At 29.4% G+C, this 20,118-nt stretch overlaps 1 protein-coding gene across 13 annotated transcripts in view; it reads right to left on the bottom strand.

Moving 5' to 3' along the window:
• Window positions 1-6,440: 6,440 nt before the first annotated feature.
• The window catches only part of LOC105232036 (phosphorylase b kinase gamma catalytic chain, skeletal muscle/heart isoform), a 32,579-nt gene continuing 18,901 nt past the window's right edge, over window positions 6,441-20,118 (bottom strand). For 7 of the 13 annotated variants that reach the window (XM_049454094.1, XM_049454095.1, XM_049454091.1 and 4 more), the window contains 8 exons: window positions 19,992-20,082; window positions 19,230-19,366; window positions 19,055-19,152; window positions 18,103-18,186; window positions 15,401-15,934; window positions 12,295-12,336; window positions 9,915-10,073; window positions 6,441-8,951 (listed from right to left, as the gene is read on the bottom strand). In XM_049454094.1, coding sequence (XP_049310051.1) covers window positions 8,817-8,951; window positions 9,915-10,073; window positions 12,295-12,336; window positions 15,401-15,934; window positions 18,103-18,186; window positions 19,055-19,152; window positions 19,230-19,366; window positions 19,992-20,082 — 1,280 coding nt within the window. In that variant the 3' untranslated portion in view covers window positions 6,441-8,816. The remainder of the gene's footprint in view (window positions 8,952-9,914; window positions 10,074-12,294; window positions 12,337-15,400; window positions 15,935-18,102; window positions 18,187-19,054; window positions 19,153-19,229; window positions 19,367-19,991; window positions 20,083-20,118) is intronic. The other 6 variants (XM_049454096.1, XM_029552710.2, XM_029552715.2 and 3 more) reach the window with 6 other exon arrangements.

The raw sequence follows: 20,118 nt of genomic DNA, 5'->3' as shown, positions 1-20,118 counted from the left end.
GCTGTAATTTGCTTTTCTTAACAAAAATACTTTTAAATGACTTCCTGGGAAAGAAATGAATTAATTTTTCTTAACCTTGTGTTGGTGTTGTGAAGAATTGAGCTAGAATGGGAACCCACCTGGGGCACATATTCAAGCCATACACCGGTCTGTGGCATCAATTGCAGTTGGAAACGCCTGCTGTAATTTTTTTTTATTTTTTTTTACAAATTTTCTACATATTTTTTCGTTTGTGCGCGGCCTTTGGCTGCTTTTGGCACGCGCGAGAAACCTGTTGCTGCACCAGACTCACGTGCCCACCGGCGCAGAGGCGCGCACTGGGTGTAAGCGTCAATTGCATGTGTGTCACGACTTCGCCCGTCACTGGCTTTTGCACATTTTCGGCGTTGTTTGCCACTGAACCACTTTGGCGCTAAGGCGGCCAGCAAAAGTTTTCAGAGCAGCGCTAGAGTTTACAAGCAGCGCACAATAGTGGCGTAGCCAAAGGAAGCGAATTCACTCTGCTTGCTAATTGAACCGAAATCGAAGCGATGGCATGATGACCTCATTTTGTGTTTTTGCTCAACAATGTCAGCGGCAATTCCTGTAGTTTCTAGTGTCCGATTTTATCTACGGCCAGTTCTTGCACCTGTTGCGCTGGCTTTTTGGCTGCCAGTGTTCAGCGACTGTGCTAAGATGGGCCGATTGTCAGTTGCTACCGCGTGAGAGCTGGCAGACGTTGTGTATGAGACCCAGCGGGGCAATGGAAATTGATGAGAATCATTTCAGTTTAATATTGGCGAATGATCTGATTTACCGAAATTGGAACAAAGGAAGTCAAGTATTTAATAAAAGACTACAAAAAAGCGACTGCAACATAAAATTTTCTGAAAGAATGATTAGCAATCAACAATCAACAGCAACAAGAAACGTTTTACGATTTTGACGATTACGTAACTCACGACTGTATATTCTCATTTTTAACCAAACAACGCGAACTTAGAAACATACCCTCGTAATTAATAAACAAAAGTACAATTTCTTCGAAATTTTCAATAAATATATTAATTCCTATGCACTATTCGTGCAAAACAGTACAGTTGTGTTGAAAATATTGAAAACGGAAATCAAATAACGGCATCTAATAACATTAAGTAATTGTTTTTAATTATGAAAATAATGGTCTTCTGCTGAATTGCAGCTTTCTTTTAAGAATTCGTGGTCAAATAGTAGTTTCGCCGGAGATTTTATTTGTTGCAATAATTTTCCGCTGTTGCTGCATTTGTGTTCCCGTTGCTCGCCGTTGCTTTTGTTTTTGCTCAGCTCAGCTGCTGCTTTGCCAATTTTCCATCTGCCACTTTTCTGCCAAATGTTGAATATCAACTTCAAAGAACTATTTATGTGTTTTTTTTTTGTTTTTGTTTTGTCTGCCAACCAAAAGCGGTCAGTTTGCAAGCGCTGCAATAGCAGCTATAACGAAACAGCGAGACTCGTTTGTTTATGTGGAGCAACCGTTGCCGCAGTCGCTGTTGTTGTTGCTGTTGCGGCTGAAAGTAAGTCAGTGGGTTCTGGAGAATGCGCCAAGCCATTGTCAGCTAGCTGCAGTTGTTGCTCTTGTTGTTGCAACGAACATAATAATAATAAACATGTTGCTGGCCTTCATAATTGACTGTTAAAATTGAAGGTTCCACATCGCCAGCGAAGGAAGCGAAATTTTTTGCTTATCTTTGCGGCGCATGCGCGGAGATTTCAGTGTCATTGAAGGCAGCAGCATATTCTCAAACTGTTTGCTTGCAACTTTTGAATGTCTCGTTTTTTTTACTTTTTTATATTTCTATGTTCTGTCGATTTAGCCCAGTTCATTTGTATAAACGTGAACTACTTGTACTTTCTCAGTTTTTGAGATGTAGTTTTGAAATTTTGCAACAGAGATGCGACGGGCTTACTCAGATGTTGCTTTAGCAAGAAATTGTGTGTTTCGGTAGCACCAAGCCTTTTTGGAGGGCCGGGAAGAGGACGCTAACGAAAACCGTGCTGAGAGACCTGCGACTTCGACAAACACCGACAATGTGACTCGCGTACGCAAAGTTTTTAACTCAGATCATAGTCTTCCATGTATTTGTTTCTCCTCCTCCAGAACAAACCATCGACGCCAAGTTTTACGTGGAAGTCCTCAAGAGACACAAACGAAGCGTCAATCGGGTCCAACAAGACATCGTAGCCGATTGGAAGTTGCACCACAACAACGCTCTGGCTCTTGTGAACAGCTACCTAAGGTCGGCATCCCAACGCTTCCGCAGTCGCCATACAGCCCAGATGTGGCCCCACCGGACCTTTTTTATTTCCTTCAAAAGAGAAGAAGTCTCAAGGCTATTCCGGAGAATGCCTTCCGTGAAGCATATATAGTATACAGCTGCATATAAACTGACCAATCAAAATCAAGATAGAGATCTTTTTATACCGTTGTATGCAATAAGAAATGCACCTGTGCAGGGTGGGGTTAATTTTTTTTTTTGATTTTCTTATTTTTAAATATTTTCTTTATATTTTATTATATAATTTCTTTAAACGATTTTTTTTATTTGCAAGATTCAACTATTGTTGTAACTGTCTTTATTGGTACATTTTTTTATTTATAATTTTCTTTTTATTTTCATTACTGTGGTTGCATGGGTTTTTTTGTAGTCGTTGGAAAGATTCCAAGTTGTTGTGTGGCTGCCTACTTATGTTATAAAGACGAACAGTTCAATTGTGCTTGCCCGTTTGCAGCTTCTTAGGTTTGCTGTTGTCAGTTTACACTGTTTTTGTTTGCAGTTGTTATTGTAATAGTTTATTTATTGCAATTGCAACAAAGCTCCGCACAATTTGTTTGCATTTTTACAATGCGCCGTCCCTTCGCTTTGTAGGCTGTTTTTCTTTGCCGCCGCCACTTTTTTCTGCGCTCATTTTACTCGTCATTAATTTGCATTGCCGCTGCGGCCGCTGATGGTGGCCGCAAATGTGGCATTGTCATCACAAATGTGGCATTGCTGTTTCTGTCAGTTGGCGCGCGTTTTTCGCAACATCTGCTTGAACGGCAGGATTTATGTCTAGGTTAAAGCAGAACACTAATAATCGGGTCACGTTGTTTACACAAATTTTCTTTGCGGCACAAAATAACCTCTGACAATAATTTGCTAATAAGTAATGTCAAAACTTGAATAAAAAAGTCATTTATTGACTTTTGAAGGTTTATGTGGGGTCTGCAGCAGCAACTATTTTTTCTATAGTCATAACTAACCATTAAAAGATCCGGGTGGAAATCTGTCTTACACATTGGCGTAATAAAATGTAAATTTTCTGGTATATAAGGTAGCCCCTATGACTAAAATTCCGTAGAGATAGAGTTATGAAAATAACAGCTATAAATTTTGGGAGAATTTCGGTAAATAAGTGCGTTAACTTTCTAAATGTCTAATATATAGGACCAAGTTTTCTGATCAAAAGAGAAATAGCCAGTTGTCTACACACAGGAGGGTTTACGGAGCCGACAACAAGATCCCACGTCTTAGCAGCTTGTCCGATATCTATTTGTGAAATGCTTACACTTATTGCTAATACAAAGAGCATAAATCATGGGAGTCAATAAACTGAAACAATATGCCCATAAAAACTCATACATTTCAAACCAGCGTTAAAATTCTCATCAAACTTAAAGATAGGCTCACTCTAAGTAGACATGACAATTATTTTTATATTGAATTCTTAAAAATATTGTGATATAAAATCATTGGAAATTTTATAATAATTCACTTACCATATAAAATTCAATCCTTTATGGTTAAAAAAATCCTTTTCTTATAATTTGATGCTGTTTCGTTTTATGATCAAGTTTTTGTAGCTTTAATTTTTGCACTTTGTTTTACATATTCACTTATTTTTTGTTGCACTTCAATCAGATATAATATATTTTTCTATATTTGTATATACTGGGAATAAAATTTATTTATATTTGACAATATTTTTATTTTTTTTTAAATCCTTTTACTTTTTTTTTAATTTTGTAAGTTTTCTTTATGATTATGAAATTTTTCTTAATGTTTTGTGTAGTTCTTTATATTTATAATTTATATAATTTTTTATATAATAAATTTATTAATTTGTGTTTTAATTTTTTTTTTTTTTAATTTAATTTAATTTTTTTTTTTAATTTGTAAGGCGTGTATTTCTTTACTTTTTAAAACTTTTATTTTAAATTTTTTTTTTTTTGTAAATTGGTAAAGTGGTATTTTTATTCCAAAGTTCTAATTTTTGATCATTTTTATAGTAAATGCGATATTAACTTAAAATAAAATATATATAAAAAATGCAAAATTTTAAAATTTTTTTAAAGTATTAAATAAAATCAATTTTCGTTTGAATTTTGCAAAATTAATTTTGATAACTTTTTTATATAATAATTTGTATTCATTAAAAAACCATTTTATTATAATAATCTAATCTAAATTATTTCCAGTGAAAGTAGATTTTTAAATATTTTCAAATTCATATTTTAGTTTTTTTTTTATTATCACTAATTTATTTTCGTACTTTCGCATTATTAAAAACTTTATATTACCATCTCGTGTTAATATGTAACTATTTTTTAGCAATATGCAAGTATTTCTAAAAATTTAGGAGCTTTTTTATTTTTTTTATAAAATATTTCACATTTTTAACCTCTCTCTCACTTTATGTTAACTCAAGTGTTTACCTTTCCGCTTGTTATATTTTACGCGTCAATTGCGCACGCGTGCGTTCGCTTTTTCGCAACACAACTTCACCGTGGCAGCGCCAAAGAACATTTGCGCATGCGCCAAATTCTCGATTGCAACTTAGACGCTGGCAAAGACAGACGACAGCATCATCTCACAGCAGTAACATCACCTGGCAATGGCCATGAACGAATTTTCCTTTCTTGTTTTTATTTTCTCCTTCTTGCAATATTTATCCATGTAAAGCTGACATTCTCTTTTGCGGTGAAAAGTGGCGCTGTAAAATAGAAAAAATATAGAAAACTTTTTCTATCGCCGCAGTGACGGTGAGCAGAGTTCAGCGTTGGACCGTTTACCCAAGCAAGGTTGCATGCACATATGTCCACATTTATGTACGTTTGTATGTATGTATGCACACATGAATGCAACTGGGAGCAGTACACACATGTGTTTGTGTGTGAATTGGGTTATTTGTTGATTGAGGAGCTGATGTCGGTTTAAAGTGGGGCAAATGCAAAAGAAGCAAACACCTGTCGAAAAAGCCATAAGAGCCGTTAAATTGGCGAATATGCTCTGAAATTTCCATAATAGAGACGTTTGTGTAAAAAAATAACAAAATTTTTTCTAAAACTCTTAAAACTATTATATTTCAAACGAATACATATGATAAAAAGAAATTTAGTTACAAATAATCCAAATATACATATTTTATATTTTCAGAACAATTGCTGATATTTACTAATCATGGGGTGTCCTTAGCGGTGCACTAACTGCAGAATATGTACATTAATAGCTAGACCTAGAGCCAACATCGAACGCAAAAAAGAAGACTGGGAGGATAAATGTTCTTCTTATCATAAAATTACTAAAATCCTGCACTTCGTATAATTTTTATTATCAGAAAGCTGCTATAAATTGCATTTTTTGTAAATATAGTTATTAATAAAAACTTTATTTAATAAAGCACTTTTTAACAATCGCATTTGTTGGTCTTTTTATGAATTTTTATTTTTTTTTTTAAATTTTGTATTATTTTAAGAATTTTTAATTTTTTAAGAATTTTTATATTTAATTTTGTTTAAAGAATTTTTACTTATTTTTAAGAAAAATTTTATAATTTTTATTTATTTTTAAGAATTTTTAAAATTTTTTATGTTTTTAAAGAATTTTTATGTTTTTAGGAATTTTAATTTTTTTAAGAATTTTTATTTTTTTAAGAATTTTTACTTTTTTTTATGAATTTTAAATTTTTTTTATATTTTTAAAGAATTTTTATTGTTTTTTAAGAATTTTTTTTCAGTTAAGAAGTTTTTGTAAAGAATTTTTATTAAATTTTATTAATTTTTAGTTTTTTAATAATTTTTATTTTTTTTAAGAATTTATATTTTTTCTTTAAGAATTTTTATATTTTTTCATATTTTTTTTAATTTTTTTAAAGAATTTTTACTATTTTTACGATTTATTTTATATATTTCAAGTAAAAAAAACTTTCAAATCACTTGAGTCACCCGGTGGGAAAATCGCAAAATTGCAGATGCCAACTTGCCCGATTTGCACCAGGCGCGCATAACGCAGCAGAAAGTGTCTGCGACTTGCAAAATCGCATTTCTGTAGCATACTTTTAGGCAGCGGAAGTTGATAGTTTTGCACTCCGTACAGTACTTTGTACAGTACGAACCCAAACTTTGCTGTACATTCCTTTACATATGGTGGCAAATAAAACAACAATTTCTTTTAGTTACATGTTTATTCACTGTAACAACGTAAGTGTTTATTAAATTGTTATTTTTTCACAATTTCTTTTGCGTTTTTCTTGTGAGTGATTCGTTGATGTTCAAATTACATACATACATGCGCATACATTTCTATTCATATGTGATCTATGCACTATAATTGCTATTGCGATTTATGTGTGTAACACATACAAATATATTTTATTCAATACATAGCTACATACATGTGTAAAATATGCGCGTAAAACACTGGAGGTACTTGATAGTTACATTTCATCTAAGTTTACTTTTATATTTCCAACTTTTTTTACTTAATTATTTTTCTTTTATGCATATATCTGCATGTATGTGTATGTGTACATATTTACATAAATATGTATAAAATTATATATTTTTCAATTATTTCTGAATGTTATTCTGAGCACAAATAAAGTGATTAAAAAATTAATTGCAACAAAAATTACATTTTTATATTTATGTATACATATGTATGGCGTGAATTGTTATTCTTTCTCATTACAATTAATTTTCGTAAGCATTTTTAAGTTGCAGAAATTTTGAAAAACTATATATTGTATAAAATTAAGTTCTATGTATTTTAAGGATTTTTTCTATATTATTCATAAATGTATCAAACGTCTGAGTAATAATTTTTATGCCACTATATTTTTAGCGTCAAATTAATATTTTTTAAATTTACAAGACTATTTTACATTATTTTGTAAATATTGTGAATTTCTGAAAACTAATCTGTATTTTTGCTAAATGAACATTTAAAGAAAAGTTGTTTTAGAAAAGATTTGTGAGTGATGTTAAATGACTATTGTGGAAATTATTTGTGTTTTGATTCGAAAAGTTAAAGTTAAAAGTGTAATTTTTCTAAGTTTTAACAAAAATCTCTTAACAAAAATTGTGTGAGAGTATTAATGTTTAAAATTATAGGAGAAAATGTCAGTACTTTTTATTTATTTTTGTATATAGGGTATTTGAGGTGTTCTGATTGCGAATTTGATTTTAGTAAACAGTGACGGTTTGTGCCCTACACCCATAGACTTTTTCGTTCATTTTTTGTATTGATCCTACGAGATAGGCAATTTTTAGTATATTTTTCGGTTTTAGCAACACGAAACTAGCAAGAAACAGCCTTTAACATCACAGGCGCCAAATGACCGCAAACTAGTGTAATTTTTAGAATAATGAATTTGCCGATTTTTGAATTAATATTGTGACCTCAGTGATTTAGTTTTGCGCATAATTTAACGCTTTACATTTCTTTTTAGTATATTGTGAGATATGTATGTATAGATGTATGCATGTATGTATAATATATATGTACATAAAGTATATGCGTGTGTGTATGTGTGCATGGCGTTTAAGTTTTGAAAACGCCAATTCCTTTTATTCAATGTGCATACATGCAACTACGTTTAGTAATAAAAATATGTTTAAAAAATAATAAAGCACAATATGTAGTAACTATGATAGTGACTTGACGTCACAGCATTAAATGTAATGCATAAATATTTTTGCGCTTTGAAATTCAACTTTTAAAATTCAACGTTCACATAGTTGTACAAACGTATTTAACTTAAAACGAGTTAATTAGCTTCAAATGTTGTTTTTGTTTTTGCTTTTGTTTTGCACCGCTGTATTCAGCTATTTATTACTATAATTATTTCGTTCATTAAAATTTAGTTTAATTTTAATTAATTAATTATATGTATATAAAATAATTTGGTATTAATTTATGGTTTTTTGCTTATACTTTCTCCAGCTGCTTAGCTGCTTAAAAGTACAAAGCTTTAAGGCTTAACAAAATTAAACTATATAAATAATACAAACTAAAGCAAAAGTTAAACAATTCATTAATATCATTTATCAGTTTAGATTTGAATGTATGTATGTATGTATTTAACACACATTTTGCTATACTTTTTCAATTCATTTTGCTATTTGCTTTGCCTAATTGCAAATTATCGATAATTAGGATTTGTTCACTATATTTATATGTACGTTTGTATATTACTACAAGTTTGCCTAATTACTAATGAAATTAAAAAAGAAATATATGTAGATATATTAAATAAAATAACTGCACTTCAAAAAGTGCAAACAAACAATTACAAAAAAATGGCTGAATTCAACAAGCATTTGTTTTAAACTCACTTACCAACTAAAATAATCATAAGCATAATAATTTTCGGCCAACAGCCCACTAAACGCTAATAGCAAGCAAAGGAGTTCTCACATGTTTCACTAAAGTTCAGTAATTCATAAGTTTCAGCACTTTACGCTTTCGGCTATCGTCTTTATGTACACCACTCTGCGCGCCGTACGCGTCTATGCTTCACGGTATTGAGTCTTCGACAAACTATCGACTCAAGTTGTTTATGTAGAGCGCATGCAATTCTGTGCGTGGTGTGTTCTCGAAGAGTGCGGCACGATTCTGGCCTTCGCCCTTCTTCACCCAATGCCCGTAAACGCGGAAAGCGCAGCCATCAATCACCTGTATGGGTGAGAATGTGAGGTTATGTAAATATATTTACTACATAAATATGAATAGAATATTATAAAAAAAATAAAAAAATAATAATAATTTGGAAAGGTGCCTTCACAAATCAAAACTTCAGCCACTTATATCAGTTTTTTATGAGCTGGCAAAAATAACGCTGTGAAGTTGAAAATAAACATTGTCGACGATTTTTATGGACACATCACTGTACCAAAAACTGGATGCGATCAGTTGTAAAACAAACCTGCTCGCCATATAAATATGTAGCATTTTATGCTTTATAAGGTGCAAAATATGCAACTCTCGAGCTAAAATTTAACACATTCGACTATTTTTATCGTAACAGCAATGCGTCAAAAAGTGGGCATAGTCAAATGACAAACTCGTATATTTTCCATAAAAATATTAATAAGTTTACAGGATAGGATTTTACAGGATCCGGATTAACTGCACACTTAATCAGATCGAAATTTTTAACTGACAGACGGCAGCTATGCGAGTTTGAAACTCTCGTAAACAGCTGATTGTTATTTTTATAATATTTTTAATGAAAATGGATAGAAGATACACATTGCGATTGTTTGCCGATCAATTTTTACAAAACCATTTTTTTAATACAAAAACATATCAACACGTTATTTTTAAAACTGCAACATAACAAAACTTCTTATTTTTTATAGAAAATTTGCAAAACAGCTGTCAGTGTTGCTAGTTTTTCATTCACAATAGACTAAAATTGGCCATTTTTAACAATGTTGGAATGGAATGAGGAAAATGCAGCTAACTCTCTAAAATTTTGAGTATTAAATGGGAGTTAGCAACGGAGTTATCTTCACTAAGGCTACTTGCTGTATAATGATTAATTCTGAAACATACTTCAATGTACGCAAGTTTCAAAACTATCGCGCTGAAATGCCATACTGTCGACTATTTTAATCGTTAAGCGCATTCACTTACCTTACGCAGCACCTTGACCCGATATGGATCGCGTATAGCCTCTTCGACGCGTAATGGCTCGGCGGTGTAGCGCAATCGGCGGATTCTTATCATAGCACGTATAACCAATATGGCGAATTGGAATTTCTTGCGTGCATTAAAGCGACTTTGTTTACGCAGCTAAAATTTTATGAATTGCAAAAAATTAAAAAATGGAAGAGAAAAAGAAAGAAATATATCTGTTAAAAACTAGTCGTAGGCCAATTAAAAAAATATGTGATTGAACAAATTGATTAGTTAAATGTAACTGCAGACGTAAATATGTATATGTGTGTATGTATGTAAGCGTCAATGTGTTGGAAAATTAAAAAAAAAATATGTATATATATATAAGTATTTGTATATATTGTTAAATTAACCAATATTTTTTCTAATGTTTTAATATTTTTTGTTTGAAAAAATGTAATATTTAATTATAAAAATATTAAAATCTTTTACGTAATGGTGTTCTGTTTTTGTTGCGATAAATCATCAATTATTATTAAAATAAATTATTTTTATTTATTTATTCTTTTTTTTTTGTGCAATTATTATAATTTATTTATGTATTATTTTTTATTTTTATTTATATATTTTTATTTTTATTTATATATAATTTTTTTTATTAAGTTTTTACAATTTTTTATAGTTTTCATTTACACTTTTTTAATTTTCCAGTACATTGACAGCGATTTACAGTCAATTTCGAGCCAGCAATTTAATTGAAAGTCTAAATTTGAAATTTTTAATTTTATTTTGTAGCAGATATGTATATGTATGTAGAAGTCAAAGGCGTTTTTATATTAAATTGCTATTGAAATGGACTGTTCAAATCTGCTAAGTGAAAATCTAACTACAGTCGATGCGCAATAACATAAACCAGAATAGTAAAAAATAATTAAAATGAAAAAAACTAATTTATAAAAAAAAAAATTCAAATAATTTAACACATAATTATTTATTTGCAGTTTAAATTTAAAAATTCTATTATTTTCAATGTTTTTAATGTCAAATTTAAATTAATTACACCCGTCAACAAAAAATTTTTGGGTTTCTGTTTTTATGCTCAGATTCGGATTCTAAGCATTGAAAATACTAAAATTTTTATTTTTAGCTCTTAAAGTTTGCTTTTGTTTTTGTTGTTACAAACACAAATGAAGTACGTAAAAAAATTCTACAAAAGCAAACTTTATTAAAACATATTTCCCTTAGATTGGTGTAGAAGAAACACACAGAGCCAAAAATCTTGCCAACCGGTGTTATTTTCTTTTTAAAAAATATTTAAGCATACTTCTCAAATTTAAAATTAAAATATTTATTATAAAATTTAAAATAAAAAATTTTATGAAAACTTCCATCGAAATTAAAAATTCAAAAAAGAACTTTATAAAAAAAATATTAACATTTAAAATTTTTACATAAAAAAAAAAAATAAAAAAAAATTTATGAACACCATTAGTTATTAAAAATGTTTAAATATTTATATTATTTTACTACTTTTTGTACTATTTTCTTTAATTTTATATCAATAATAGAGAATTACATATAAAAAAAAACAAATGCGTTTATTAAAATTTTTCAAAATTTACGAAATTTCAATGTTTTTTCAAAATTTAAATATTTTTTTCAAACTTTAAATATTTTTTCAAAATTTAAGTATTTTTACAAAATTTAAATAATTTTTTACAAAATTTCAATGTTTTTTTCAAAATTTAAATATTTTTTCAAAATTTAAATATTTTTTCAAAATTTAAATATTGTTTTCAAAATTTAAATATTTTTTATTCTTTGGTTTGTGTTACTGTCTTTTGCAGCTTTTGTTAATTGTTAGTGTTTGTGTGGAAATATGATATATCTATTCGAAATTAACATAAAGAGGCAATGCAAAGAATGGACAAGAGACTAAAAAATTATTTGTAAATTTTAGAAAATATTGAGAAAATTTCAATAAATGTCAAATATTTATAAAAGTGCATACAAACATTTGAATAACCAAACTACAAACTAAATTTGCTAAACAAACAAATAACTATAACAAAGAAACAAGCAAAACGAACAAACTAATAAAAAACCAACAAATGTATGGTAATTTTACAAAAAAAAATAAACCTACATGCTAATTGTATCAATAAAAATTAAAATATGTAGTAGAAAAATGCCATCAGAAACTAACTGCATGCATAATTATAAACTAAAAAGTGGTTATATATTGTTTGTATTAGTTTAACGGTTAATTTCAACATACTTAAAATTTTAATTACTTTTCCAGCATATAACGCTAGCACTATATTAATTTAATAATAATGATAATAATATAGAATTTTGCATTTAAATAGTTGTAGCTGTTGTTGTTGGTACTCACAAGCAAATTCTCATTGCCACAACACCAACTGATTGAAAGACGCTACGTATGCACGCACACATGCATAGATTGCATTAACACACACATACATATATAAGCACCAAAGTACATAAATATGTATGTGGTATATGTATTGGAGATTTTTTTAATTGATTTTTTTTTTGTTTTGTTGTAGAACCACACAAATTGCACACACAAGGCACAGGTAGTACTTAGTTTGTATGTATGTATGTGGTTGGGGAGGAGTTTTGTTGCACACGCACAAATTACCAGAGTACATACAAATGCATAGAAATGTAACGGAATAAGAGAAAAAATAATAGCAAATGTTAAAAAATTTGTATGTATGTTTGTTGATTGGTATATATGTATGTATGTATATTGTATAAGTCAAATTATATGTATGTATATATATTGAATTAAGTTAAATTGCGAAAATAAATGTGAATCAATTAAACGCACACAGACACACACACACACAAATACAAATATGTATATACACAGTTATGTATGTAAATATATTTAAGGAAAAATTATGTGTGTGAGTTTCGCCGAATTTGGAAATGAGAAAATAAATTAATTAACTAAAAGCCAGGATAATGCTTTTATTACAACAACAACACATAAGATAGTATATTATGCGCCGCCGAAAGGTACATACATACATATGCAATGCATTACTATGCGATTGTGCGTGCAACTTGCCCGTGTACTACAAGTGATTTTGGCAACGAAGCGAATATATACACACATGCATATGTACATAAGTATATTGTAGTAGATTTGAAAATCACAAAAATCGGATTCAATATTTACTTTTAAATCGGATTAAAAAACAAAAGAAAATTTTTGAATACTAAATACCAGTTTGAAAACTAAAAAATGTTAACACCAGGTTTATAATGAAAAATTAGAAAATTTATGTTTTAGAATTATAAATTACTTCATGTTGCTCTATTTTGGCTATCTTTTAAAAATTAAATGTTTTTTTCATAAAATTCTAAAATAGCTCTTTTTTGTTTTATTTAAATTTAATAACTTCTAATTTTGGTTCTCAATTTGTAAATCTCTCCTTTTATCCATTTAAATTCCAGCTCTTGAATACAAAAATATTTTTTTATTTGTTACTACAATTTTTAAATTAAAAACATTATTGTATTAATTTTTCTTTCTGATTTGGGAATAAAAATTTAAAATGTATTGTTTAATCGAAAAGTTTTAATTAAAATATTCAAAACCCTGAATCCAAGCACATACATACATACAGTATTTATGTACATACATATGTTGTTGTGGGGTTTAGTTTAAAAATTGTGAGAAAAGCGATTTTAATATTTTTGTTTTTAAAATTTTATACATTGAAAATAAAAAGTTTACTAATGACACTGCTCACTAAGAAATATTAATATTCTAGATAAATAGAATATTATTAAATATTATATTAAAATATATAATTAAAATACCAAACTAAAATTATAAAATGGAAAATAAGGTTAAATAGTATATCAGAAATATGTATAAAACAACATAAGCATTTAATAAACAAATTTCTTACAAAATAAACGTTAAAAATATGTATATTCAGTAAGAAAACATGATTGTATTTAATAAAAAAAAATCTAAACTTAAATTTCAAATTTACTTTTCTATTATAAAAAAGAGCAAAATATGTTAAACATGCAAGAGTGTTAGTGGTTAATACTGTTAGTTTAGGCAACTTTTAGCTTAATATTACTGTTACATGCAAGCATTAAACAATATACATACTTCGTTGCTCTCAAAATATAGTTAAATACAATATTAAGCTAGACTATTGTACGTTTTCAAAATAAAGGTGCATATAGAGATACAATCTTAATTTAAAATATGTAAAAATGTGCTGAAGTTGTTTGGGGAAAATTAGCTAGAGGGCCAAACTAACCTACAAATCAATATTGAGTAAATATATTTATATTTGTACGTCATCTAAAGCGGAAACAGTAAAGCATGAGCAATAAACAAGCTACAAAAGTCTATTGAAAGAAAATATAGTTGATCAAAAGTTTTTTGTAATGTGAGAGTAAAGAACATGGTCACTAGCAGACTAAAATTTTAATTCACAAAAACAAAAAAAAAAACGAATGTAATTTTTTCATATTAGACCAGAAAGAGTTTCTATAAATTGGAGTATTTAGCGTAGCTAGAAGTAGTTTGGCAGACAATTATTACACAAATTCGTAGTCGAGTTCAGCTACAACTAATCTTTCTTCTAATGACGCTTTTTGTTTAAATTTTTTTATAAACACTATTTTTATAGCCGAAACGCTATTTTATTGGCATAATTTCTTTTTATGCACACATTTTATTTTTACTAATTTTTATATTTGAAAAATTATGCATAAAACCACTTTTATTTAAAATTTTACCTTTACAATTTTTGTTGATTCTATGTGAGACTCAAATTGGCATTTCAACGATATATATTTTATTAGTGAAAATTTTGTCAGTTTAATAGAATATTAATAGCGAAAAATAAATTAGTTAAAATTAATTCGGTGCACACATATCACATTGATTTAATTTCAATTTGGGCACTCCAGCTACGCTCTACACTCAAAACCTTGTAATTAGTCACATAAGGAACATTTGTAAACGCGGTATATGATATTTTTGTTTAAGCACAAGTGAATACCCAAAGGAAAAGTGTTTTGTCATTAAGTCGCCTAACCTGTGCATAGTAATTTAAGGACTCAACACAGTAATTTTCTGTGGTCGCCGCGTATGCCGTTGTTGCCGCTGTCAATGCTGTCTGCTGTGGTGGGTTCGTCGCTAGTGGTATGTGGGATGGGCTTGTGGTTGATGTGGATGATATACTAACACCGGTTAATGACTGTGTACCGTTGTATTTTTGTTGTTGAGATTGCTGTTGCGTTACTACTGGCTGCACTTGACTGTGCTGACATTCACAATAATGCAAATAGGGTTTTAAGTGATGGTGATGATGATGTTGATGGTGTGGACAATGAGGAGCATGTGTACTATTATTATGATGATGCTGATAATGATTATCATAGCTTTGATCATGATTTTTGTTGTGATAATGGTCGCAGTGTTGTGTTGTTGGCACCTGTTGTTCATATGTTTGCTGTTGTTTTTGTATAAATTGTTGCTGCTGCTGATAGAGCAACTGTTGTTGCTGCTGGTCTTGCGTTATAAATGGCGTCGGCGCCGGCGTTGCGTTGCCAATACTGTTATTATTTTGATTTGTTGGGAGGAATGTAGTCGGACCAGCCGTAGTGTTGTCAAACGCATTACCATTACTTTGATAGTTGCGTTGATTGTAATTGTTATTGTACGCTTGAGGGAATGTCGTACTCGGGGAAGTAGTTGCGTTTGTAGTATAGGTGTTATTGCTATTATTGCTTTGATTACTCGCTTGTTTGCTTAAGTACATGTTTGTCATGCTCTTGCGATTGTTGTTATTGCTAATATTATTGCTGGCATACGTTGACGGTAGTTTGTTGTAACTATAGTTCGTCTGTGTTTTAATAATATTAGGATTGTAATACAATTGCGCGCCACTGCTAGGCGAGTTGCGTAGATTTTGCGATTTCAGCTGATAAGTGGTGCGGCCATCAGTCGACGGTTCGGAGCATAAAACCTAAAAATAAATGGAAATAAAGAGAGAGAAAGAGAAAAAAACACGGGGAGCAGGACAGTGTGTGTGGGGAGGAAATTGGTTGAAATCGGTTGACAATTAGAAATGGGTACAATAACATTTCGATTTAATTTTTTTAAATTTAAATTTTTCTAAAATTATAATTTTTATATTTGTTTGGCAAATAAACGCACATGTGATGAATGCTCAATGTTAAGCCGATTATCATTTTTTACAGATAACAAATTATTTGATTTATACATTTATATATGTGTGGTATACTATGGGGTGAAAGGGAAAAGGGGGTTGGAACACAGACCACGGGTAGAATTCTATACTCCTATTATAAACCAACGCTGATGTACGCTGAGGTGGGGCAAAACGTGTATCTCCAATAGTAAAAGTGAAAACATAATCAAACTTTAGTGTTGTTGTTAACAAGAGGGCTGCCTTTTAAGCGGCACCAACCGCCTGGAGCTCTGATAAATAGTGCTTTTACTAACAACCAGCTTAATTGTATAACAAGCACTTTTGAAAAGCTTGTAGATTATGCTTTGAATGCTACAAAAACAAATTGTACAATCATAACTATTTTCTAAACTTAAGTAAAACATTTTCCCTACAATTTTAGTAAAAATATTCAAATCAAACTTTACCAGAAGTGCTAATTTCATTGCGTCTCTTTTTATAACTATAAGTTATATTTTTTAATGTTAATTTTATAAGTTTGCCTTTCTCATATTCCTTGTTTAGTTTTTTGTGCTTTTTTAATTTTTTCTCAATAATTTTTATTTTCAAGTGTGCCAAATTTGTATTTTTTTTATTTTTTAACACAAAAATCTATATATGCACCTTTAAATTATTAAAAAAAATAGAGTTTTCTTAAAATAATAAAAGAAGTACATATGATTTAGGAGCAAAACATGCAATTTATTTGAAAAATAAATAAAACTTTCAAAATAAATTAAACATGCAAACAGCAAAAAATTAGAATATATATAAAAAATCCAAAATTTTAATGCAAAAAACATATTTTATACTAATTAAAATAGAAATAAAAACAATAAAACTGTTGCAATGGCAAATTGTTGTATGCAAATACAAGCAAATTCGAAATTAAATTTGGAAATTGTGATTTTGAAAGTAGAAACTCATGTTTGAAACAGATTTATAGAAAACAAAACCAAAGACATAATATTCATATATATTTTTTTTGTATTTTAAATGTTTTTTGAGGGCATATCTTTATTTCCTTAGTTTATTATTGTACTACGATCTTTAATTTTGTAGTAATTTTTTTTTATTCTCTTTTTAATTTACTTGCATAAAATCAACAAACAAATTTGCCCTTTTCTTACTTTTTATTTTAAATATAAAACTATTAAAATAAATAAATGCACTTTACACATAACCAAAAAAGAGCATAAAAATGCAATTGCAAGTCTAAACGTATATTGTAAAACGGGACGCGCACAAAATTAACAACAAGAAAACGTTTACAAAAAAAGAAACACAAAAAATAAAATCAACAAAAAAATAATGGCATGGCAAGAAATAATGTGAAAAAAACTTGGACTTTGCACATGGCGAATATGGTGTAGAAAATCACATTTAAAAAGATAATTTATATCACTTTTTTGTTTATATAAATTTTTATAAAACACAGTTATCGTAAAAAAAAAATTTTTTAAATTTATATTTACAATAAAGCTTTTTTCGTGTCAGAAAAAATGTAGAAATTAAATTTTTTTCAATTAAAAATTTATAATATCTCATAATATTCATTTATAAATATAAAAAAAAATCATTCACTTGGTTTATATCTCCACCTTCGGGCCGAGTGCAATGTACAAATTTTCTTTTTCGATTTAATTGATAGTATGCAACAAAACTCATGTTGTTAGGAGAACAATCAATGCAGAAACGAAAAGGCTTTGGTAGTTAGCAGCTAATCGAGTTAAATTTAATTAAAATAATTTTAATAAATAATAGGAGAATTGGTAGTGTAGTAAGATCAACACAATCACTCTTCGTTTTTTTGTAGTTGTACTATTTATAATGTTAGCAAAGTAACAATAAGTGTTATTGTTGTTATAAATATTATGAATGTTGGTTTTGTTTTTGTAATTGTTGTTTTCGTTTCTGTTGAATAGGCAGAAACATTTCGTTACCAGTGCAATGTCATTGATGCGACTCATTCTCCTAGATTTGGTGGATAGGCTGCGCTTCAGTCCATCGATATTTTGCTCGAATAACTTTTCGTGTATTAACATTCGAACGTTTTTCATTGATGGATTGATTATACGAATATGGTATTAATTGTTTACCCAATAAACGTTTTACAAAATTGTGGCGCAATTTTTATAGGTTATTAGATTTTTTTGTATTCGAATTACATAGATGTTGGTATATTAGAGACGTGTAAGTTTTTGGCAATCACAAAATTTTGTACGATAGCCGAATTTGTTAATTTTTTATTTTAATTCGAAATTTGTATAATTTTCAATATGTGGGTAGTGAATGAATGAAAGAAAAAAGAAAGAAAATCATAGTTAGAAATTATAAGAAAACAAAGAAAATAGTTTTTTTTTCAAAAAAAGAATTCTTCTATGGACAACTTAGATAAGTAACCAGTAGAAATATAAAACTATATATAGGCATGTAAAATAGTAAAATGTACTATTACTAAATGTACTATAAAAGTAGAATGTAATTTAAATACTATGCTAAAAAATAATAAGAAATGTAATTGTTGAGCGTAGTTATAAAAAAAGAAAAATTAACAAAAAATTACATACAAAAAAGCTGAAAAGTAAAATATTGCCTACAATGCGCGCTGAAATTCAAAAAATTACTGGTGTATTGGTGTAGGTAGAGACCGTAAGAGAGACAGTATTATCGCTCTCCACTGTGTATGTATAGAAAAGTTTAAAATACTCATTTGAAAACTGCAAGACGTCTTAACCTTAAGCAAAATACTCGTATACTTGTATTGTGAAGAAGTAGAGGGGTGAGCAACAAGTTTATGTGCGTTTGTTTAACTAAATATTCCTTTTTATATATAATAAAACTAGTATATGTATTAAAATGGTCTCTCGCGCTTAAAAGCTTATGTTGACTCACCATCTGATTGAAGAACGGATGCTTTAATACTTCTTTCACTGTGATTCGTTTCGCTGGATCGACGACTAGACATTTCCGTATGAGATCCTTTGGATCCTCTGTAAGTCGAAAAGCAAGCAGTTTTCGACAATATTAGTATTTGCATTGTTTATTTTACATTAATTAGTTGAATTACCTGATATATCAGCCCATTCGGGTGAGGTGAAGCTGTATTTGCCCTCCATTATGTTGCGCAACATGACCATTTGTTTGCGATGCCAAAACGGTGGACAGCCAACAAGTAATGTGAACATAATGACGCCGCATGCCCAACTGAGTGATAAGCAAATTGAAAAATTTATTTATTAAACATTTTAAAAATACATATAATATATAAAAATCATGCATTTTCTGCGTGTTTTGATTACTGTAAACGAAGAAAAGTAAACATTTAATTAAGTCAAGGATACTAGGAGTAAAATACGGTTGGAACAAGAAAAATCGTTAAGCTTCGTATTGATTTTAATCGATTAATACGTATGGCAGCTATATGTTATAGTGTTCCGATCTGAACAGTTTGTTCGGACATTGTGCTGTTGTTGTAGTGCAATCTGAACAATTTCTGCGAAGTTTGTACCGTTGTCTTAAACAATATTTCGTGACGACATTTTGTCAAATAAAAAATTTTCCAAACAAAGACATGATTTCAGATATGAATCAGCTTGCATGGGAGCTACTATATACTATGGTTGTCTGAACTGAAATTTTTTTTCGGAGATTGTACCGTTGCCTTGGATATAATAATTCATAGCATCTCGTAAAGATATCTTAACAAATATAGAAAGTATTGTTCGTGTATATAAAGATGGTTAGACAGACGGACATGGCAAATCCACTGTAAATGGATTTTGAGCATGTTTCTGTTAACACTCTTTAATATTATTATTTTGATACTCACATATCAACTTCTTTTGAATATCCAGGCGAGCCTTCGAACATATTACATTTCAATGTTTCCGGCGCCAAATAGCCAGGCGTGCCGCAGAGGTCTAAAACACAAATTAAATGTTAAAAAAAATATCATA

The sequence above is a fragment of the Bactrocera dorsalis genome, chromosome 4, assembly GCF_023373825.1.
Source record: "Bactrocera dorsalis isolate Fly_Bdor chromosome 4, ASM2337382v1, whole genome shotgun sequence".
Lineage (NCBI taxonomy): Eukaryota > Metazoa > Arthropoda > Insecta > Diptera > Tephritidae > Bactrocera > Bactrocera dorsalis.
Note: the sequence above shows the minus strand (reverse complement) of the source record. Positions and strands in the feature narration are given on the sequence as shown.